This window comes from Mesoplodon mirus (assembly GCF_964341445.2).
Source record: "Mesoplodon mirus genome assembly, chromosome: 1".
Taxonomy (NCBI): Eukaryota; Metazoa; Chordata; class Mammalia; order Artiodactyla; family Ziphiidae; genus Mesoplodon; species Mesoplodon mirus.
This window is the reverse complement of record NC_138976.1, coordinates 203,648,639-203,674,159: the sequence shown is the minus strand read 5'-3', so window position 1 is coordinate 203,674,159 and position 25,521 is coordinate 203,648,639. Positions and strand designations below refer to the sequence as shown.

General features: G+C 37.9%; 1 protein-coding gene across 1 annotated transcript in view; it reads left to right on the top strand.

Moving 5' to 3' along the window:
- The window catches only part of LOC309807077 (E3 ubiquitin-protein ligase RLIM-like), a gene marked incomplete at both ends in the record, with an annotated part of 64,095 nt that extends 38,997 nt beyond the window's left edge, over positions 1 to 25,098 (top strand). The window contains 3 exons of the mRNA XM_082626298.1: positions 16,938 to 17,181; positions 18,513 to 19,985; positions 25,049 to 25,098. Coding sequence (XP_082482424.1) covers positions 16,938 to 17,181; positions 18,513 to 19,985; positions 25,049 to 25,098 — 1,767 coding nt within the window. The remainder of the gene's footprint in view (positions 1 to 16,937; positions 17,182 to 18,512; positions 19,986 to 25,048) is intronic.
- Between the last annotated feature and the right edge of the window lie 423 nt (positions 25,099 to 25,521).

The window sequence follows — 25,521 nt, the reverse complement described above, 5'->3', positions numbered from 1 at the left end:
TCCAGCATTTATTGTCTGTAGATTTTTTGATGATGGCCATTCTGACTGGTATGAGGTGATACCTCACTGTCATTTTGATTTGCATTTCTCTAATGCTTAGTGATGTTGAGCATCTTTTCATGTGTTTGTTGGCCACCTGTATGTCTTCTTTGGAGAAATGTCTATTTAGGTCTCCCACCCATTTTTTGATTGGGTTGTTTGTCTTTTTGATATTGAGCTGAATGAGCTATTTGTATCTTTTGGAGATTAATCCCTTGTCAGTTGCTTTGTTTGCAAATATTTTCTCCCATTCTGAGGGTGTCTTTTCATTTTGTTTATGGTTTCCTTTGCTGTGCAAAAGCTTTTAAGTTTCATTAGGTCCCATTTATTTATTTTTGTTTTTATTTTCATTACTCTAGGCGGTGGGTCGAAAAAGATCTTGCTGTGGAAAACTGTAAATATTAAATGATTTGGTTCATTCAGTGAATTATGAGTGTTAATGAACACATTAAACAGTCCACAAAGAGAGAGTCCTTTAAGCATCTGCTGTGTGCTAGGGTTTCCTCTACTAGGCCACAATTAGAAAAAATCTGTTTGCTCAAAAAGCACATAGGTCAGTACAGAAGACTAACATAAAACCATCATGAGATGCATTGATAGAAATGTACACAGAGTGCTATGTTTACATTTGATAAAGTCATTTACTATGAGTGCCTAAGGTTTATGGCAGGAAAATAATGTGACAAGAAAAGTTTTAGAGTAAAGGTGATATCTGAGAAGACCATCAAAGAATAATCACGACTTTGTCATATGAACAAACTGTGAAGAATCTGTATTTGGCATTGGGAACAAAGTGATCACAAAAAGCCCAAGTAATACCATGGTTCCTCTGGAGAGCAAAAGTAGTTGGAACTGACTCAACTGTAGCTCACATATGTAAGACAACTGAAGGGGAGCTGGAAAGATGAGCAGATACAAAGCAGCACAGCCTTTTACAACTATGAAAGTTGGGGACTGCACAACTCCAGGGGGTACCATTCATAACAATGTCAATGAGAATGACACATGCTGGAGTTGTGTACAGCCCTGAGCAAGACCTCTGAGCAGGTACCAAATTAGTAGAGTATTTTTATGCCAAGTGTATAAGTTAGGATGCTTTTGGTAGCAAAAAATGGAAACCGAATCTGTCTGTCCTCAACTTTAAGAGGATTTTGGAAAGAACATCAGGGCTCATGTAACAGAGGAGGACCCTATGGGGCCTTCCTAGGACAGACCCCTCCCCCATATCCTCTACTTTAGCTCCTCTCTGAAGTACATAGATCACAGTATTTGATGCACATTTCCTGCTTTACAGATGCTAAAACCCCCACCAAATGGAAGGTTAACTACTTAATGACCATACGCACATAGCCCCCAGGCCTACTGGAGCCAAAGAATTGATGACCTTAACCCCTGGGACACTGTCCTGTAACCTCACCATCAACCAAACAGAGAGCTGTGCACAAGCTGATCACATACCTTGGGACTCCCCTCCCTCACCTTGCCTTTAAAAACACTTTGCTGAAACCCATCAGGAAAATGAGGCTTTTTGAGTACTAGTTGTCCCGGACTCTTTGTATGGCACCTTACAATAAAAACGGCACTTTCTTTCACCACAACCCAGTGTCAGTAGATTGGGTTTACTGCATGTGGATAAGTGGACTCAAGTTTGCTTCAGTGACACTCACAGTACTGCTATGGGGCTTTTGCACAGCAATGGAGACCATAAACAAGACGAAAAGACAACCCTCAGAATGGGAGAAAATATTTGCAAATGAAGCAACTGACAAAGGATTCATCTCCAAAATTTATAAACAGCTCATGCAGCTCAATATCAGAAAAACAAACAACCCAATCCAAAAATGGGCAGAAGCCCTAAATAGACATTTCTCCAAAGAAGACATACAGATTGCCAACAAACACATGAAAGGATGCTCAGCATCACTAATCATTAGAGAAATGCAAATCAAAACCACAGTGAGGTATCACCTCACACCGGTCAGAATGGCCATCATCAAGAAATCTAGAAACAATAAATGCTGGAGAGGGTGTGGAGAAAAGGGAACCCTCCTACACTGTTGGTGGGACTGTAAATTGGTATAGCCACTATGGAGAACAGTATGGAGGTTCCTTAAAAAACTGAAAAAGAGAACTACCATACGACCCAGCAATCTCACTACTGGGCATATACACTGAGAAAGCCATAATTCAAAAAGAGTCATGGACCACAATGTTCATTGTAGCTGTATTTACAATAGCCAGGACATGCAAGCAACCTAAATGTCCATCAACAGATGAATGGATAAAGAAGGTGTGGCACATATATACAATGAAATACTACTCAGCCATAAAAGGAAACGAAATTGAGTTATTTGTAGTGAGTTGGATGGACCTAGAGTCTGTCATACAGAGTGAAGTAAGTCAGAAAGAGAAAAACAAATACTGTATGCTAACACATATACATGGAATCTAAAAAAAACCCAAAAGGTTCTGAAGAACCTAGGAGCAGGACAGATATAAACACAAAGACATAGAGAATGGACTTGAGGACACAAGGAAGGGGGAAGGTTAGGCTGGGACGATGTGAGAGAGTAGCATGGACATATATACACTACCAAATATAAAAAAATAGAGAGCTAGTGGGAAGCAGCCGCATAGCACAGGGAGATCAGCTGGGTGCTTTGTGACCAACTAGAGGGGTGGAATAAGGAGGGTGGGAGGGAGATGCAAGAGGGAGGGAATATGGGGATATATGCATACATATAGCTGATTCACTTTGTTATACAGCAGAAACTAACACACCATTGTAAAGCAATTATACTCCAGTAAAGATGTTTAAAAAAAAGAAAAAGAAAATAATGGCGGCTTTGTAAAGAAAAGGGAAAAGCCAAAAAGTGCTGGATATAATTGGGGATTTCTGTATTAGAGATTCTGCAGCACTGAAGTACAAGAAAATTGAGTAGGGGGATGAAGATTTAAGAATGTTCAACTTTTTATGAATTTAATTCCTTTCCCCTTTTTTTTATGAGTAATGGTTAAAATTTGAATTGCTTTATAAATTACTTTTGGGTGATTAACTGTGTTTTTTAAAATGCATCTCTGTACAAAGACTCTCTCTGACATTTATTACGGTGGCCTAAATAAATAAATACATCTTGAAGGTCTTAGTGGTAAATCACCACGTTTAATTCCAAGAGGATTTAAAAGGTAAAGAAAAATTAGTTTCAAAAATATTTTCAACAAGTTGACATTTATGAAAAAATTTGAAAGATGAGCAGCTATGGGCATACCACCTTATTTTATCTGATGAACTAATGAATATAGACTTCACACATTTTCAAAGTACTGAACTGCCTTTTCTTCTATAGCAATCCTCAACCTATACCAGGTTAAAAAAACTAATAATCTTAAATCATGATTTCTTCCCTAAAATCCCCTTTCTACTCATTTATAAATCCTCCTTAACATTAATTTTTTCCTATCATATTTCTTAGCCTTGATTATTTCATGTATTTGATGTACAAATATACTGAACACTTACAATATATACAAGATACTTTCTTTTAAAGCTACATGTTAGTTGACACTTTTGTGCTCGACACTGGAAGATACACTGTTGGAAGATTCAGCCCCTGCACTCAATTTTCTCACAGGTTAAAGAAGATTCAGACAAGTAAATCCACAATTCAACACTCTGCTATAAAAGATATGAGAAAGGGTTGCCCAGGGGGTTTTGATTGTAAAGAGCAGGAGAAACTATCTTTTCCTGGGTATGGGAGGATTCCTAGAGGAGATGTTACCTGAGAAAAGGAAGATGAAAAGAAATTGCCAGGTGAATAAGGGATATTTTTTTAGCTTTTATTTCTCTTCAATTCTCACAAAAAAAGAAAAACTCAAAAAAATAAATGAAGGTATATGACTCTCAGAGCTCCTTAGGCTCTTTGGTATCTATATTTGTAGCTGGAGATACATGTGCCACAATTATGTTCTAAGTTAAGGGAGTCTGCGTGTGTCATACATCAAGCATGTAGTGCAAGCTCATGTTAATAAAAATAAATAAAAATTCAGGTATAATCAAGGTAGAAAAGCAACAACTCACTACATATTCACTGATACCTTTCCTCTAGTCTCCTCTCCTGTGTTCCTTTCACCCACCCAAATGTTTTGGTGTGTAAGCTTTCCTCTCAAGACAATGGAGTCCACAGCATGGCCATCACAAGTTTGAGTGTTGAACAATAGGTGAGATCCCTAGTGAATAATTATACCCAGTTGGAGAAGACTGAACAGTGCTGGGAGCCAGGTGAGAGAAATAGCGTTTGGCTTATCTGCTCTGAAATAATATCTGAAAGACTCAATCCATAAAGTTTCCATATGGTTGAAAGCAAGTTGAAGAGTGACCCCTGGGTCTTAACGTTATGTGTGTGTGTGTGTGTGTGTTTGTGTGTGTATGTTCTGATTCCTCAAATGTTAGGGAGAAACATTTTGTGATAGAAAGAGCATTGGCCCCAGAGGCATGGGTTTAAATTTCTATATCTGTCACTCTCTTGCCAGGAGGCTTTTTTAAAAGCTCATTTAATGACTCAGTTAATGCTTTTCTACATTTGAAAAAGCATGAGGCTTTTTCCAACTTTAAAGTTTGATGATTTTATGGTCACTTTTATTTGCAGCTTTTAAGACTCCCCATCTAAATAAACTCTTAGGCTCCGTGACGTGTGCCCAACCTAGACATGCCGAAGGGGCTTTGAAATCCTGGCCTGCTTTCAGCCAACTTTATGCATTTATATCAGCTGATTTGTTACTTGATAAAAATGTTCAGGATAATGCAGTCACTTTTTTAAATGCTGTAGAAAAGACCACTTCAGAAACAGATTAGAACAGCCGTGATAATGGACCGGAGTCCTGAGGCATTGAGCTGAGAATTCCATCTCCCCCCTGCATGAGAGAGGCAGATCGTTACCCTCTACAGCATCTGAAGTTGGGGATTTGCTCCCTACCCCCCTAACTCTGGCTAACAGCTTCCCATCAGCCTACCATCTGTGAATGAATCTGGACCTGCAGATTTATAGTCTCAGTTGGTACCATGTCTTAGGATGTGGAGGACAGCTTGCTTTATTTTTCCCTAATGCTGCTTCTTCCCAATCTTAAGAGCTAACTCAAGATTTAGTGAATAATCTATACACACGTTACATGAGCTACTCAGATTCCCTCCCACTCCCACATCGTGTCTTCCAGACTGAGGAGTTCTTCCAACCGCCTATTCTCAAATGGAAGTTCCTCCTCTCCATCGATGGTTTTTGCTTCCCTCTGTATTTTAAGGTGTACTTATCAAAACTTCCTAAGAACTTCTAGGTTCAAACAAATTTCTATTTTGTCCAAGGGTAAGACAATACCTTTCACTTTGTTTCCAATATCCTTTGTGATAATGTCCAACAAATTTGGTCAGTGTTGGTTTCCTGGTCATAATCTTAGACTGAACCTTCAGGCAACAGAGTCCTTAGGCTTTCTTCTGCAGTGATAATCAGTTCTCAGAGGCTTCCATCTCATAGAAGAGTTTCAATGATTTTACCTGAACTGTTTCTCCCTGCTCTCATTAGAGCTCCTCTGCTCATTTCAACTCCTGTTCATCCTACTTTGATGATCTTTTTATTACCTGGAAGAACTTAGTTCTGTGCACAAATTTGGAAATTCTCCCACGGTACTTCTTATCTTGATCCCTTGAAAAAAATGTTAAATAAGGCCAGTTCAATATGCCTTCTTAGGGGTTCCTATTATAAACCCTTTTCCTTCCAGAGAAAATGATCATTTATCCCAACTCTTCATTTACTCTCTAAGATAATTCTCTCTCCATCTCAAAACATTGTCTCTAATCCCAAGAAAACTCAATTATTTAGCTTTAGTGAGGTGTAATTGATATATAATAAACTGTACACATTTAAAGTAAAATAAATAAATAAACTCAACTATTTCTAAACTTCCAAGTATATATAGATAGCTGATTACTTGTGACCTCTCACCGATGGGCCTATTCCACTCAACTAAAGACAACTATGCCGCAGAAATGCACTCAGTCTGTGTAGAATACAGATCTAAATGTCTACCCACTTACGGTGTAATAATGTATACTTAATAAAATGCTCTGTAATATTGATGACTGTGGTCTTTAGTGTCCCATGAACCTAAACATGTTGATTAACGGAGTAAAATGTAGATTTCACTGTGTGTTATTTACAGGAGCTTTATTTTTATTAAGGTCATTGCTAGAAAAATATGTTTCTGCTAATAGTATTTATACTATACATCAAAAGTTAAAGTTATGATTTTGGCAAGATCAGACTCCTGATACTCACTTATTTAGTACTGCCCAATAAATTTTCAATATTGGAATTCTTTATCGATGAAGAATAAAGAATTCATGATACTTTTATTATTCACCTTTTACATTTGTATCCACTAAGAAGCATTTTCACAATACATGCATATGAATATTTGTGGATTATTTTAACGTATCTTTCACAATGTTAAAATCTCTTTCAAGACCCATTTGCTGTTAAGAGGTCTTACCTCTTTAATAATAGATGATAGATGATTTATTGTCATATTTGCCAATGAAAAGGAAAACCATGGCCAGGATTTGTGATGTCACTCTATGTAGACACATATGCATGGAAATAACCTGTAGGTGTTACACACACACATATATAGTCCTATATATATAAGTATATATTTTTATATGTATATATTGTGCATACATATGTATGTATATGTATATGTGTGTGTATGTACTCACTTATCTTTCCACCCACCCATATATGCATCCATTGATCTATCTAGCTATCTTCCAACACACAGTACCCCTACAATGATAAAATAGGATCAGAGTTTCATAGAAATATAGAGCCCAAAAGATCCTTAGACATAGTTTAAAAACAAAGAATGTTATTCTTAGAGGTGTAACTCTCCAAGATAGCACCAGGAGAAAGAACTCAGCTGGAACCTAATCCCCATATTCCAATTACAAGTTCAGTTTTCATTCCACCATACCACACTGTCTTTCGCACAGATATCTATTATACAGATGGATAGATACTGATCCTTAGAAGACAGTGTCAGTGCTGAAACTATTTTCTGTACTGAACACCCTGCCGTCAACTAAATTCTCGTTTGAGTTTTGAAGTTTACTGATGGTTTCTGTCAGTCCCAAGCCCTCCTAGGCATTTTTACACATAATCAATATGAGGGGAACTTCCTGTCTGGCATCAATCAGTTCTTTAAACAACAATTATCTATTAAACTATTGTTCTTAAGTCAGAAAAAATGGATGTTAGTGTCAAACATAGCTTTGCTCACTCTCACACACACACACACTCACGCAAATTACAAATAGTATTCGACTGCTCTATATTTCAGGCTATTCAATAACTAGATAAATGAAATATACTTTCTGTCTACATAATTTTTTTTTTACTATGCCAAGGCATACACACTAGTTGTTCCCTGCAGTACCTGCCGAATGCAAATAAATTTGCAACAGAGTTAATCACTGGTGCAGCTGAATATTTTAAGAGATTTCTCCTCTAGTAGGAAATTCATCTTTTTTCCAAGAAAAGGGCATTTACCCACTCCTTCATCTCCAACTGAAGTAGTTCCGTGATTTCCTTCCTTTCTCTGATTTCCACGCTCCAATTCCCAAAGACAAGCTCATCTCTGATGACCTTTCAGTCTATGAGTATTTGGGGTAGGAGTGGGGGTAGTCCACAGTTAAAATAAAGTTTGTATACAATCACTTTCTATGTTGTTATGAAATTATTCTAAGCTTCCCTAATAATAAACTTACAAAGAAGCCATGCAAATGGTTCAGATGTGCATATGGAGATAACTATTATCTAGAAAGCATCCAGATTTCTTAAAAAGCCAAAAGAAAGAGACTGACTCACTCAGGATATATGGAAATACAAGTGAGGTAGGTGGGCTAGAGTGTATGTCATTATCAATAAAGCCCTAGGAGAAAATCATAATTTGAAAAGATACATGCACCCCAATGTTCACTGTAGAACTATTTACAATAGCCAAGACATGGAAGCAACCTAAATGCCCACCAACAGATGAATGGATAAAGAAAACGTGTCATATATATATATATATATATATATATATATACACACACACACACACACACACACACACACACACACATACACACACAATGGAATATTACTCAGCCATAAGAAAGAATGAAATAATGTCATTTGCAGCAAGATGTATGGACCTATCATACTAAGTGAAGTAAGCCAGACACAGAAAGACAAATATAGGGGCTTCCCTGGTGGCGCAGTGGTTGAGAGTCCGTCTGCCGATGCAGGGGACACGGGTTTGTGCCCTGGTCCGGGAGGATCCCACATGCCGTGGAGCGGCTGGGCCCGTGAGCCATGGCCGCTGAGCCTGAGCGTCCAGAGCCTGTGCTCCACGGCAGGAGAGGACAGAGCAGTGAGAGGCCCGCGTACCACAAAAAAAAAAAAAGAAAGAAAGACAAATATAATATGATATCACTTATATGTGGAATCTAAAAAAAATTATACAAATGAACTTATATATGAAACAGAAATAGACCCACAGACATAGAAAACAAACTTATGGTTAGCAAAGGGAAAGGGGGTGAGGGATAAATTAGGAGTTTGGGATTAACATATAAACACAACTACATATAAAATCGAGGGCTTCCCTGGTGGCGCACTGGTTGGGAGTCCGCCTGCCAATGCAGGGGACACGGGTTCGTGCCCCAGTCCAGGAGGATCCCACATGCTGCAGAGTGGTTGGGCCCGTGAGCCGTGGCCACTGAGCCTGCACATCCACAACAGGAGAGGCCACAACAGTGAGAGGCCCACATACTGCTAAAAAATAAAAAATAAAAATAAAATAAAATAAAATAAAATAAAATCGAAAACCAACAAGGACTTCCTGTATAGCATAGGGAACTATATTCAATATTTTGTAATAACCTATAAGGGAAAAGAATCTGAAAAAGAATATACATGTGTATATATATATATATATATATATATATATATATATATATATATATATATATATATATATATATATATATATATATATATATATAACTGAATCACTTTGCTGTATACCAGAAACTTATACAATATTGTAAATGAACTATACTTCAAGAAAGAAATTAAATTAAATTAAAACTAAAAAATAAAATAAACCCCTAGATATATTTTTGCATAACTGAATTAAATTCTTAAAACCCCAAAAATGAATGTTTTAACTGAATTTGAGAAATGAAGACTAAATTAAATCTTGGGTTTAGAATTAATTTGATTCATAATGGAAGGAAGTTAGAAAATAACATTTATTAAGAACAACACTGTTTAGCAATCCTATATGAAGATATAACACACAAAATATCTCCTATTACTTCCCTGTTAGAAGAGCTCTTTGCTTTAATACTTACACTACAGAGAATTTAATTAGTTCTCAATCAAATATTCTTCAGCCAGTGATTATACAGCAATAAAACATATCTGCATCTGCAAACTCAAGGTAACTTTTATAAGAACACAGTGGTTGGAGAAAATTTGAGTTACATTCCAAATACATTGGGTAAAACTTCAGATTCCTGTGTAGACATGTTGAAAAGCCTGCAAAGTGTCACAGAAGAGGATGTGCAACTCTGATGTTACTGGGGTTAAGAGAGGCCATGTTACTGCAAAGCAATGTTTGTTAAAACCATATTAATTATTAGGTGATTAGGATATGATGATTTTAAATATCTATATCATAACAATTTTTTGTTTCTTTTGTTTCATTGTGTATCAGGAAATTTGTTGGGGTTGTTGGGCAAACATATAAAACATATTAAAGGTTTCCATTAAAATAATAGGAAATTTTTTCCTCGTTACATTTTAACAAAAATGGCTTGATTTTTACAAATGGATTCCTGACCTTAAGCAGGAGACACCTTTACATATAGTATCACATTTACTTTATTTTACATAGAATGTCACTAAAGTTTACTACAACCCATTTAGTTATCATTGACTTTTACAAATAATGAAACTAAAACTGAGAGATTAAATAACTTACCCAATGTCACACAGCTCATGAGTGGGGGAGATCAGAATCCAATTCAATAGCCTTTGAATTTTTCACTATATAGTAGGACCATAGTTCAACTAATCCGGTATTTATTGAGTTTCTAACTGTGCATAACATTTGGTGTTAGGCATTAGAGGGGCACATAATGATGCCTACTTCTTGCATCACTACAGTTTACAATCTAGTAGAAGGCAAGTGCACACATTGTTCTATTTAAGAGTCTAAGAGGAAGCAGGAAGATGAAAAATGGCAAATATTTATGCAAACAGGAGTTTTACAGGCCATCTTGAAGGGCAGTGTATTTAATACAGGACTAGAAGGGTACAGATATTGCAGAGAGGTTCGATATGAACTAGGGAAGGAATCACCCTAGTGACTAGGAATCACCTTGGAAGGTGATTAGGTCATGAGGGTGGCACCCTCATGAATGGGATTAATGCCTTTTATTTCAGATTTTTTGTGACTATTATTATTATTTTCATTGACATATAGTTGGTATACAATATAAGCTACAGCTGTACAATATAGTCATTTGCGATTTTTAAAGGTTATACTCCATTTATAGTTATCATAAAATATTAGCTATAGTCCCTGTGCTGTACAGTATATCCTTGTAGCTTATTTTATACATAATAGTTTGTACCTCTTAATCCCCTACCCTCTCCCCTTCCCTCTCCCCACAGGTAACCACCAGTTTGTTCACCACATCTGTAAGTCTGTTTCTTTCTCGTTATATTCACTTGTTGGTTGTATTTTTTAGATTCCACAAATTCCTTCATGAATGGGATCAATGTCTTTTAAAAGAGGCTCCAGAGAGCTCACTAGCCCCCTTACACCATGTGAGGACACAGCAAGAAGGTTCTGGCTATGAATCAGGAAGAGGGCTTTCACCAGAATGAGACCATGCTGCTATCTTGATCTTGGACTTCAGGCCTCCATAACATTACAAAATAAAGTTCTGTTTTTTAAAAGCTACCCAGTCTGTGGCATTTTGTTACAGCAGCCAGAATGAAAAAAGATGGAGAGAGAATCATTGCCAGAGGCCCTTCCTTCCTCCCTTCCTCCCTCTGGCCTTTCTTCCTTACTTTACTTATTTCACTCTCCAACGCATATTCATTTAGTATCTACTTTAAGGAACTGAATAGATGGAAAACACAGGATGAGCTATAAAGATCACTATTCTTATAGTATACAGTTTATTGGAGGAAGAGATAAGCATCTGTGACAGAGCATGACATGCACAATTTTATTTTAGATAAACTGGTCAGGAAGACCTTTCCATGGAAGTGACATTTAAACTGAAGTTTGAAAGATGAAAATGTAGTAATGTTGGCAAATCTAGAGTGATTTTTGTAAGGACTTACTACACATTTTACTTTATTCTATATGCAATAAGTTGTCAAATGTGTTTGAAGATAGAGGATGCATTCTAATAGTGTGGATAAGAGCTTGCATTTAGCCTGAATATTAAAGAGGCCCCAGGAAATCCGACCATAAGGAAACCCGAACTCTGCTCCCAATACAAATGCTACTTTTTAAAGAACTTTCACCCTTTGGTCAACCTACTGTCCATTGAATTTGTTGAGGTTTGTGGATATTGAGACTTAAGCAAGAGAGGCAACTTGATTATAGTACAGTAGTTTGAATTTAAGCAAAATGGTATGCCTGAAATGTAGGGGCCTTTTTGTAATGTAATTTGAAAATGTGGTGAGTTTCTTTGAATAGGCAACCCAGACTGACCATTCAATAACTCTCCATAAGAGCGACTACAACACCCAACTAGCACCATAAAAGGGAGAGTCGACATGACAGAGATGTGAGGTGACCATTTTTACCCACACCACACGCTGCCATTGTAGTTACACCTACTGGTGTAAATACTTGGTGGAAGAGGCGGTGCACCTCCCTGTGTCTGCAGGCTACTGAACAAAATCACCAACCCCCCTTCAATAGGAGGATATAAAATTCTAGGCCTGGAGAAGAACAAGTAATAAAGTAACTATTTACTCTCCCTGAGTTCATTATCCTCTTCTCTTCTCCCTACTGGGTCGAAGGAAGGCAGAAGATAGCACTAAAGCTCATTTTCGGTGTCTGCATGTTCAGTTGTACAGGTGGTACACTGCATATTTATAGGAGTGTCATTCACTTTCTTCTTTACATGAATGGTGCCCCCTGGGAATTTTAGAGTGCACAACCTGTGAATCTGTATATGGCAGACCTGCTTAATTTGGTTTTGCTCATATATTGTGAGCTTTTGTGTTGCTTATTCATTTTGTGTTCTCTGTGTTCATTTGTTTTGAGAAACAAACCTGATATCTGTTTCATCCTTGGAACCGTAAAATTCATCTTTAAATATACCTATATAGGTAACAAACAGAATATTATTTATGTATATGTAAGTTTATTTATTTATTACAATAATCTAGAATGTAAGACTTTACAAATAAACAAATGTGCAGAAATATGAACTAACTTGCTTGTGAATAACAGACCTGGAGCATGCATCAGAGAAAGTGTGTACAATGGCTCAAAACTAGAGAGCATAGAAGCAAACTATCCACTGACACGGCACTAATAGAAAAGCTATCAAAAGTCTAAATCTGAGCAGAACCGGGAAGAAAGGAAATCATAAGAGGGATGAGACGTTGCTAAATAAATACATTTTTATTTCCATAATTAGAGGTAAGCATAAGGAAGAGATGAAACTATTTCCTAGTGTCAAGCCTATGTAAGTGGAAAGGGTGTGATTTCAATTAACAAGAATTTCGTGTTTAGATTCAAAACAAGTATTTGTGTCAAAGAACCAATTCCAGTAGATTCCATGAGACATGCATATTTAGATTCATTTTTCTGCATCAATGCTTTCAAGCTTTTAACCCATCCTTCTGGTGGGAAAGAAAAAAACATAAAAATATGAAATATCTTATCAAGCTTTAATTATGTTTCCTTCTTGATTTAAAATTACTCTTTATTAAGTTAAAACGAAGATATTCTAGACTAACTCCAAAGCAGAATTGAAATGGCACACGAAAATGATCAAGCATGATTCAAGCATCTCATTTAACTGAGATTTTACTACGTTTGTGTAATGATGTCTAAAATTGTGTTTTCTTTGTTACCTCTCTATTGAAAGGTAGAATGTGGTGTCCCACTTCTTGAATATGGGCTGATACACTGGCTTATTCAATCAACAGAATGCAAGAGCAAAGGTGTTCTTGCACTTATGAGGTTAAGTCATAGGAAGACTTACAGATTCCAGCCAAGTCTCTTGAGATGTTTACTTTGGGTGAAGCCACTCACTATGTAAGAGTTCAACTACTTTGAGATATCCAGGTTGCTAAGACTCCAAAACTACACCGAGAAATTTCATGGAGAAAGACAGAGACAGAGAGGAAACCAGCCCCAGATTTTTCAGCCTGTGCAGCCCAACTCAAGCCCCAGATTTGTGAATGAAGATGCCATCTTGGTTGGACATTTCAGCACCAAAAGATGTGACTCAAAGAAAACTTAGCCAGAACCAAGGCCCCAGACATATGACACCAGTCAAGTTGTCTAATCTATCTCCAATCATTCAAGCCACCACAGCTGAGGCCCAGTCATGATGGAGCAGAGATGAGCCATCCCCAGTATTCTTTATCTTTATTCTTAGCTCACAAAGTCCTGACTATAACAGCATGGTTTCTATTGTATCTACCACTGCATTTTGGAATGGTTTCTTATAATGCAATAGGTATCTCGAATATATGTCTTGATCATTTCTTATAGTTCTAAAGCCACGGAACTCCTTTTACCCATATTCAGGGAGAATGCTATCTCTTGTTTATTTTCAGTCTCCCTTTGAGTCATAGAATCTGTTCAGAAGCTTCTTTGGACAGAGTCAGTAAAAGAAAACTCTTGATTACAAAACTCCATTATTACAACCAGGATAAAAGAACAGCCAAATCTGCTCACACACACCCCATTTTTTCACCACATCATAAACAATGGATTGGCCAAATTTTTAAGTGCTTGACTCTGTTTGAAAGTAAGCACTTTCCATCTTCAACCTCTTCCCCTCCAACTCAACTTCGAGTGATGCTCTAGTCAACCTCCGGACTTCCTGATGCACCTCCCATCTCTGAAATGAGAAGTGAAGAAAAAACATCTTCAGAAGACTTCTGATATCAAGACAAGGGATAGAACAAAGGCCAAAGCAGCAATATTGCCATCCAGAGGAAAAACTACTGAACCTACACTGCAATATTCAGAAGGAAAGTCACGACATGAGAGAACTAAGTGTAAAGCACAGCTATATTGGTGGCTTCTATTTAAATAATCAAGGTCAATAAGTAGGTCTCTGGGATGATGATCCCTATACCCTGTTACTTGCACCAGAATTGGGACATAACCAGGAACAAATAGTTCAGGAAGCTAGAGTCATTGACACTGAGAGCCAACTACAGGGAACACCAAACATCCGGGGCTATTAGTTCATGTGCTTCTGTACCTAAATTTGGAAAGACTGTAAGACTTTCTGAATCTTCAGGTAACTTGCATACTATTCTAATCATAAGCAATCATGCTCCCTCTTAAGCTAAACCATACAACTTCAGAATCAGGTGTAACTTCTTATTGGTACCACTGTCCACTAAGCAAAGACAGAAATACAGAAGTAATCCTGATCCCTGCCTTTCCCTCATATATTCCCCCTCCTCACTTTTCCCTCTTTCCCACATATTACTAGGTTTAGTCAGTTCTGCTGCCTAGAGATCTGTTAAAGTCCTTCATTTTAATCATATTCCTTTGCCCTGATTCAGATCCTTGTCATCACTAGCCTAGGCTGCCCTCTATCTATTTCTGACCCTCCCATCTGAACTGTTGCCCTTCATATTCATCCTCAACACTACTATCAATATTATTTCTAAATTGCAAATTTGACCATCAACTGTCTAAAGACTTCAACATCTTTCCATTGCACTAATGATAAAGTCCAACTTCTAAACATGTCATAAAGGTCTCCATTTTTTGGCTTTGCTCTGCCAATTTAACTAATGTCTTTTTTTAGTAATTAAAATCTAGTATCCTTGTTGTTTTACGAGTGTTAGCAGTTGCTGTTCTCACTTTTGAAAATATTTCCCCCTTTCATTCACTTAGAAAACTCCTATTCATCCTTTAAAACCCAAATGCAGTGAAACCGATTTTCTCTCTCACTCAAATCACTTTCTCCTCAAAACTGTAATTTTACCTCTGTGTAGCTCAATTGTTTGTTATACTCTAATGACAACAGATTCTTAAATATACTCATCTTTGTATCTTAATATCCGATAATATGACTGACATTTAACAAACGCTAAACATACTTGACACTTGAATTGATTGAATTGAATTAAACTGAATCAATCACTCTCAAGAACACTAACGATTGTGAGGGTTTCCTGCATCAAGAGTACAAATCACGCTGAATTTTCATAATACTGCTAGTTTTGATTGAGGCACAGCAAACAAGTTTACAACAGAGTTCCCCTGTGAAAAGAATAACTTCAGTAAAAGATAACAAATACACTCAGAAGTCCATAAAGGAGGCAGGGTAGTCTAGGGGATTCTGTTCTCATCCAAAGACTTGCTGAGATTTGATTCAGAGGGGAAAGATTGATTTTTCTAGCTTAAGTTAAACGAGGCATGGAACAAATGTCAAAAGCAGGACATAGACTTAGATTCTTCACTGTCACACCAGTAAAGTTACCATCCTTCCATCTCCTTGAGAACAAACAAGAAAGCCTGCTGTGGACCGTGAACAAAACAACAACTGTGAATTTACACAGCTCCTTCAACTTCTAAGCTGTGTACTGAGAGTGAATTAGAGGTCTCCTCCAGATAGCATTGCAAATGAGCGTTATTTTATTTTCACCAAGCCTTTCAGGTGATACATGCGACAAAATCAGCAAAGTCAGTACTCACTGTGGCAGACAAAGTAACTATTATGTATATGTCCTAAAAGTTCCTGTGATGTTCTGGCTAGTTTTGCTTAAGTACTATTTATAATATTTATGAGAAAGGAGGACAAAAATGAACCTGATGCTTTTGTGGAGAAGGAATTCCCTGGCTGAGCAGAAAAGCCTGCCAAAGTTTTGGTGTTTCTTGTTTGTTTGAAACAAGACTGAAGGACCATATAATGCAAGATGAAGCCATTAACAGTTAAAAGAGAGAGGACACACTAAAGAGACTCAGCCAGGGCCCTGGTAAATTATCAAAAATTGTGGGCTTTCTTAGTGAGAGTCTAGGATTTGAGAAATTCATGAGAAAAGGCGGAGGTCCCTGGGCACCTGAAAATGAGAATTGCTGCATTGAACTAGGCTGACTTTGGCATGGCATTTTGAAGAAGGCAGTCATATGGAATGTAACGAATAAATAGAGTATATCAGAGCCTGAAAACGCCTCCTGAAAACCTGAGAATAGGCTCATGTGGGTGAAACGAGGTGAAGCACGGTGCTTGGTACACTATAAACCCTCAGTAACATTGGCTGGTTTTGAATGAAATGAAACCTAACCTGAATCCAGTCCCTACTCGGTAACAGCGGGGAAGATAATGGGTGCCTAGGCAACGTCTAGCAAGTTCTGGGCTAGAGGCGGCTCCCAACTGTTGCGACACCAGGGGCCACAGAACTGAGTCGGGAAGGGAGAAGGGAGGAATCTGTGCGGAGGGTCATCCGACTGAGTCGGAACCGGACACTCTGGCAGGAAGTAGAAAGCGAAGAAAACGAAACGACCACTGGTGAATTTCAACACCACGTCGTGAATTTCAGATAATTTTCCACTTGTTTATTAAGGTGGAAAACTCGGATTCCAACGATGAAGGAGATGGAGTTTCGGCCCAACACATAAGTCAAACGGACCGATTGGTTCGGGAAGAAGATTTCTCCAGGTTCGTAAATAATCTGAGTGAAGAAGATTACGAACTTATGAGAGACAACAATCTTCTAGGCATTCCAGGTGAAAGTACGGAAGAAGAGTTGCTGAGAAGACTTCAGCTAATTAAAGAAAACGCACCACAAGACTCAGATGAAAATACAGGTATATTCTGCTTTTGGAGGGAATAGGATGGGATGAATAAGGAACTTCATAATAGGAAATAGTAATTTCATAATAGTAAATAGTAAATTATACAGAAGTGACTTACATTAATTTGGTAAGTAACTTCTCATAAAAAGAACTGGCATTTACTTGATTTTTGGTGAGCATGTCAAGGTCTGTTTGTTTGTTTTTCTGAATCACATCTGGGTTGTTTTAATTGGGAAACAGTGCAAAGTAGCCTATTTGTATTTTTCTTGGTTTTCTACCTCAACTGAAAGTCCCTCCTACTTCCTGAATTATTTTTTCTACATAGACATGTAAAAAAAGCAAACAGAAATATTCTCCACTGGGGACAATTGTGCTCTCTTCAACACCTGGGGACATTTGGCAATGGCTAGAGATATTTTTGGTTGTCACAGGGGAGGCATGGGTGTTACTAGCATCTAGTGGGCAGAGGCCAGGGATGCTGCCAAAGATCCCACAATGCACAGGATAGCTCCCCAAAACAAAGAATTGTCCAGCACCAAAATGTCAATAGTGCTAAGGCTGAGAAACCCTGCTCGAAACTCAGGTCTGGTGTCCTCCCTCCCAGTGTGAAGTAGAGGATTTTGCTGTCTAATGAAGAGGATACTATAATACTTTGGCTCTTGAATATGGTCTTATATGTACCATGCTAGGTTCAGTCTATTCATTTGATCTGACCTTCAATTTAATGTCAATTAAATATCTTGGTAACATTAAGAAGTATTCAAAATGCAAACACTTTTAAACCTATAAAACTTGTTTATGTTTGGGCAATAACCTTATATTTTAAAACAGCTTATCTATTATCAAAAGCACATAAGTGAAGAGCCTACAAGTAGTCATGTTGGAGACTAATGAAAATTAGACAATAATGTAAATTGAACTAAACTACTAGCATTGCACCTTAACTGGTGTTTACCTTGTTTAATTGCATTAGTGTTTTGACAGTGGACTGAAAAAAAAGTCTCTTGACATTCCTCCGACAGTGGTACACAGGGCTGTGTATATGATGAAATACTGAAACATAGACTTCCTCCGGATTCCCTTTTTAAAAAATTATCTAAGTTTATCTAGGATTAGCTCACTCTTTTTGGATGGAATCCAAACTTTTCTACCTTTACGTATAAATCTACACAGTGCAGTTTATAAAATATTAACTCTATAAATGTGAAATCAGTTTAAAACATCTGAGTATTTAAGTTCTCATTTTTTGTTTGTTTTTGAAACAAAGTTTCAGAGTGCTATTTTATGATGGTTCTAATTTTGGTAGTTCTTTTATGCACCCTCCCCATTTTTTTTGTGAACAGACAGAGGAGACTCTTCAGATGACGTGTCTAGTGGTGACTCTCTAATAGACTGGCTTAACTGTTCTGGACAAACTGAAAATATGACAAGTGGACAAAGAGAAAACCAATCTTGGAGGGAAGAGAGCCTAATTAATCCTAAAAGTGATCAGTTCATATTCAGTTTAGAAATAAATGTTAACCTTGATAATGGGAGTCCAAATGCAGAGAATGAATATGTAGCATCTGCAAGACTTTCCAGAAGAGAAAATATGGAAGACAGCCAAAGGCAAGTGGAAAGTCCACAATCTGAATCAATATTTACAAGACCATCTATGTCTGAACAAGATACAACTGAAACATTAATGGAATTCCCACCTACCACAAGTCAGCGAAGAGCAAGAAGTAGGAGCCCAGAGTATCGGAGAACCAGAGCAAGAATTGAAAGTTGGTCGCCTCCACGTTCACTTAGGGAAATTGTACAAAGACTTAATCATAGTATACCCTCTCAGAATTTTGAGCAGCCTCTGCTAAGTGAGAATGCGAGATTTTCTAGAACTGAGCACCAAGAAATATTGACACAGCAAATGACTGGATTTGAGTTGCAAAATAGCGGTCTTATTGAAACTTCTAGAACAAGGAATGCCGTTCATGGAGAAAATTCTCCAGATACAACCAGCAGTGGTGAATCTTGGGGAATGTGGGAAATATATCCAACCATACCATTCAATCTTGAAGTAGGACAAGTTTATTCTGGAGCATATTCTCAGAGAGACAGCAGAGCTAGTAGAACTCAGTTAACATCTGAGACACCAAACAACACTGTCACTTCTGAAAGTGAACGAGGACTGAGGCATATGTATTCACATTCTGAGCAGGCAGGTGTGAGAGCTTATGTCAATACCATTAGAAATCCCGTTTGCAGAACTTTAAATACTAGATTAAATGATACAACATCTGTTCCAATTCAGAGCACGTTAAGGCAGACAATGGCAGAATTTAGTAACTCAAGTAACCTTATGGACAGTGACAGTAATTTAGAGCATAGTGTCTCACCTCCAAGTCAAAACATGGAATGGCTAGAGTCACCTAATGGTAGTAGTAGTGGTACATTTGGTTCCGATTCAAATGCTAGCTATGATACCCATTCAAGTTCCACACTGATTTGTCATTCATGCCCCAATTGTATGTCTAGTTCCAGTTCTAGTCCTATTTCCGGTTCCAGCTCAAGTGATGAAAATTCAGGAATTAGCTCACTGATGTTTGAAGGCAGTGAAGAGACAAACTTATCATCAGACTTATCATCAGAGACCAGCCAAGGGGGTAGACAAATTATCCTTGACAGTAATTTAGAGCATAGTGTCTCACCTCCAAGTCAAAACATGGAATGGCTAGAGTCATCTAATGGTAGTAGTAGTGGTATATTTGGTTCTGATTCAAATGCTAGCTATGATACTCATTCAAGTTCCACACTGAGTTGTCATTCATGCCCCAATTGTATGTCTAGTTCCAGTTCTAGTCCTATTTCCGGTTCCAGCTCAAGTGATGAAAATTCAGGAATTAGCTCACTGATGTTTGAAGGCAGTGAAGAAACAAACTTATCATCAGACTTATCATCAGAGACCAGCCAAGGGGGTAGACAAATTATCCTAATAATTTCTGATGAAAGTGACTCTGGGTCCTCCCATAATCTGCAACAGTTTTTCCTCTTAAATGAAGATGATATATACCAAACTACAGGACTCACCAAAGCACAGATTGACAATTTGGCTGTAAGATCTTTTGGTGAAAATGATGCACTAAAAGCCTGTAGCATTTGCCTTACAGACTACACAGAAAACAGCAAGCTTCGCATACTACCTTGCTCCCATGAATATCACATTCACTGCATTGATCGCTGGCTGTCTGAGAACTCTACCTGTCCGATTTGTCGTGGGGAAGTAGTGGATTCCAATGAGAGTGAAAATCCTGATTGAGATCTGAATTCTCAGCTATATAAAGTGTTATAGGGCTTCCCTGGTGGCGCAGGGCTTGAGAGTCGGCCTGCCGACGCAGGGGACTGACAATAAAAATTAATTTCACACCATAGCAGTTCACTGAATTTCAATAAAAGCTTAGCATGTGCACTGGGTTGGGATGTTCCTGATTCCATGGGAGAAATGCCTTAATATGATATAATGAATCTAGATAGATCCTAGTAGTATTATCTCGTCATGTAAATCCCAGACATCTCTTAGCCCTGTTCAATCCTGGTTGTGCATGCAAAGAAACAGAAACCCAACCAAATATCAATAATTAAGAAGCCATTTAAGACTACCTTAGAGTCATTCACATAAAGAAGTCATGTTACATTCCTAGAATGCCATAAAAAGCTTTGAAACCCTTCTCTTCCTATCTCTCTCCACAGCAGTTTATCCCACCTCCCTAACACTACCTTAACGTTTCTCCTATTCCCCACTACCAATGTATCAGTCAGTTCTAGCTAAAAACTGATGGCACACTTTAAAAGAGTGATGGAATAGCATTTAATGAAGAGACTAAAGTGTGTAAAGAATGAAGGGAAACCAAGAGATGATGAAGTACCCTGCGGCTAGCAGCTGTGAGAAACCAGAATTATAACCACTAGGTTTGAAGGGGCATAGAGAGATAGCAGTTCCTGCAACCCAGAATGTCTTCGAGTTATAGGAGAAGCCCACCCAACAAGAGATGTAACCTTAGAAAATGGCATCCACTGCCAACCTAAAGTTTGGAAGGGGGCAGATCATGGAAATAAATACCCTTGCCTTCTTTCCTCCTGACTTCTAATCACTTATCAGTAGTTCATATTAACCAAACCCAACCTGAAGACACAGAGAGACTGGTCCATGAAGCTGATAAAGATCAGCCTCCTGGAATCACGAAGCAGGGTTAAGAAGGATGGCGAGTAGATCTGGTAAGCAAATCAGAGACCATCTACTATAACCAGCATTCCCAACTCTCTTCAAACCCAGCCTGTGTATGCTTTCTTGCCTCTTCCACTTCCGCTTGTTCTCTATTCCACTCTATGACTCAGCTCTTTAACAACCCTCTCTATTTTCCTTTCATTTACTCAGATCTTGTATTTTTAAAAGTGATAAGATGACAAAGCCTTAGAACTTAATTACCTTTCTCTTAAACATGTCACACTTTGATTTGCTGTGATTGTAAACAACTAAGGATAAAGGGCAGTTATAGGTATGTCTTTAATTTTTGCTTCTTCAATATATTCAAGCTTCAATTTCTTTCTATATATGTTTAGTTCATATAATTAATTTTTAAAACAGATTCTGATTTCTTATAAAGGGTTTTATGGTTTATATATGACTCTGAATCCTTGTGTGAATGACCCAAAGTAGCCAATTGCTGCTTGGAGCCTCACAAGCTGCAATATGAAAGCCTTAAAGGTAAAACTTGGCTTCAAGAAACATGTCCACATAGTTCAATTCTAATTGTCCCCAGTAAAACCATCACCCAAAACCCCGAGTATTTGAAATCAAAATTTAGGTCATGCTTCCTCCCAACCTAAACATAGTGAAGGACTTTTCTCCTAATTCAGCCTGAAGACTATTTTTGGGGGGTTGTATTGGCCAGTCCAGAAAATTTTGCTTAAAGTTTTCAATCCTGGTATAGGTGAGAGTACATTGTATTATAACCTAAAGCAATAATCAGAAATTTTGTGCAATGTGCAACCTATACAAATGTAGGCAGTGTTAAGTATACACCTTCTCTAAAAAGTTAAAGTCAGAAACATCACTGAACTTTCTTTTCTCTGTGAATTGCTGGCAGCCACAGTATTTGCACATAACTACAACGTATAAATGGGGAGTGGTGGTGAAGTTTTTGAAAACATCTTTGAGGTAGCATATTTTTCACACAGAAGATATCTGCATGGCCAGAAATGAAGGCTTGGCTCAAACCTCTGAAATTTACATTAACTTCTGAAAGTTGTTTGAATAGTCTGATTTTTAGGAAGTATTTTTGATATCAGATATACTTCATTTAAAGTGAGTAGAATAATTATAACAGTACTTGGCTTTCATACTATCCTAACAGATTAAAACCTTCCAAAGGATGATAATTGCTTAATTAATGCTTCAGTACATTCACATGCACCTTCTGTGGTCGACAGAATTCTAAGATGATGCCCAATGATCTTTGTAGGAGCCCCTCCCCTTGAGTATGAGACCTGTGAATGTGATGGAATATCATTCCCATTATTAGATTATGATATATAGTACAGTTGATTGGGAGATTATCCAGAGTGAGCCTGACCTAATCAGTTGGGCACTTAAAAGGCACAGAGAGGACTTCTAATCCAGATAAGATGGTTTATACTCCCCTCTCCCTGCTCCCCCTTTATACGCACAACTATATATCCTGGAAATAATATGAGACAACCAAAGGAGATCTCTGAAAGGTCTAGAGAAGGTGAATTGCCTAGGGACCCTCAGAATGGATGAACAGCCTCATGGCAGGGCACCTTATGACCCTCTACCAACAAAAAAATGTGATCCAGGCCCAGCATTTCCTAACTCCCAACTTAGTAACAGGAAGTGGCTCAAAGAGGCTCTTCCTCCATCACATCAAATGGGAATCCCCCAAACACCAGGCGAGCCTTGCAGAACCTGCAAGGACGAACAATTGGAAGCCCTGATGACACTAAGTGACCAGGGAAAGTGCTTTCCTTCCCCACTGGGCCTGAGATCCCCCTTCACCACCCAGACACATCAGTGGCTAAGGGTCCCAGCAAAAGTGCTCCTACCACAAAAAGCTCCCACCTGGACAATGCTCTCCTCAGATGGGCCTGAGACTCCTCTCCCCTCCCCAGAAACATCAGGCAACTTGCTGGTACCGGCAACGGAGATCCCTCCACAGAAAGCTCTCAACCTGGTAAGCACCCTCCACTCCTTACAGTCCAGGGAGACCCTGTCACAAGTGCCTGGCCCAGGAAGGACTCTTCATCACGTGTTCCAGAGATTCCCTTCCCTCACCAGAAGCACCAAGTGCCGTATCCTGGGGAAGCTACTTCAGACCCCATAAGCAGCATGAGAAGGGACCAGAGATAACCCCACCTGCACAAGAGAAACAGACCATAAGAGTACCACAAAGGGTCAGAAAATTAGGTTATCATGGAACCACCATCCATAAAAGTACAGGAAATGTGTGCCAAACGTATAAAGAGTGAATGCCTGCTAAAAATTAAAGAAAACAAAACACTTTAAATAGGGACCAAAGTATCCTAACATAATAGCCAAAATGTCCAAAAGACAATAAAATATCACTACTTATACCAAGAACCAGATACATGACAGCTTGAATAAGATGTGACAGATGATGCCAACAGAGATGAATTAGATGTTAGAATTATCTGACAAGGGTTTAAAAATGCTGATTTCAGACCTTTAAGACCTTGAACACAGAACCTAGTTACTCCATGCCAGTATCCCAACCTATAGAACTGTGAGCTAATAAAGGGAAGCTGTTTTAAGCTATTACATTTGTACTAATTTTTTATGCAGCAACAGACAACTAATACAACTTCTCATCTAGGATCCATCCTGTACCTAGAAAATGATTATAATGAGTCCTAGACAAGTAAATGGCTTAATATCTTGATTCTAGGCCCACTATAACATTATATTCTACCATTTTTCCCAAAAATGAAATCCCTAATTCCTGGTACTGAAGCTGCTAGAAGACAGTATCCTTCCTGTTTGAACAACCACCAATATCTTATCGCTCTAACTTTACTTCACATCACCCTATCTCATTCTACCAGTGTATGCTGCTTATATCATAAACCCAATTTAACACTCTGACTTTGAAACTATAGAGCCACTTATTTTGCTCTCAAAGCGATTGCTGAGTATTATATTGCTCTTCCAAATCATATTCCTCTCTGACTGCCCTGACAAATCAGAAATGGAGAAGATTTGTACCTGAATCTTCTGAGCTCAACCTGATACATTTTTTACATTACAGTATATCAGTTTAAATACACAGCATCACTGTGGTTGTGAGCATAAATATTTCCATCTTAAGAATTTTCTCTGTATTTTCTTGGTAGTTTTTAAAACATTTGTTTATTTTGGCCTAATTCCAAAAAAACCCTTATCTGAATAACAAATTCTTTTTGAAAGTAGTTATAGCCTGTGGATAAGTTTTTGATACTAATCTAAAGTCTATCTTTTTTGGCTAACCATGAAAATAAGTTGTGCTCTCAATATTCCATGAAGAATTAAGTATAAAGATTCTTTTGTTAATGCAAACAAGCCTGAGCATCGAACAACATGAACATCAAAACACTGCATGTACTGGAAAGTTCACAAAGAAATGTGATGTTTCTGTTAAGTAATATTACTTGTTATCCATATGCAATACTTTGAGATCTTCAGTATCTTCTTTACTACAATTAACCAAACATTTCATGTCTTTTCATTATTTGAGAGGTGAATGTATACTCCCTTCAATGAGAAGTTTCCTGGTATGAGAATTTCGAATGGAAATCTGAACTGCATTTCTTTTCTGTGACTTCTTTTAAGATTTGAAAATTCGTTACCATCTTAACTCAGGCTTTTTCACTATGAAATAAGAGGCTCTCCTTTGTGTGATATTCAAAACTCTCCATTGTTAATCATCAAGCCAGCATCTTTAACATCACTGCAAAAATGTGAGGATTTGGAAAAGCATGTTGGGGAAAATCCTTTTTCTCTCATCCACCATTCGTAGAGGACAGACACTAATTATAAGCCAACTCTGGGCTCTGGGTTCTCCATTCTCACATCACTAGTCACAACACAGTTATCTACCACCCCTGGCCTTGTCATCTTCTATTCTGGAAGTGTATTTTTTTTTCTTTAGTAGCACTTGTGACTATCTAAAACATTTTTTATTTATCTTGTGCTTGTTTTCTTCCCCATTCCTATCCCAAAATAGAAGCTCCAAAAGATCTTTCTTTTTTTTTAAATTACTACTACATTTCTAAAAACTAGAACAGTTACTGGCATACACACCC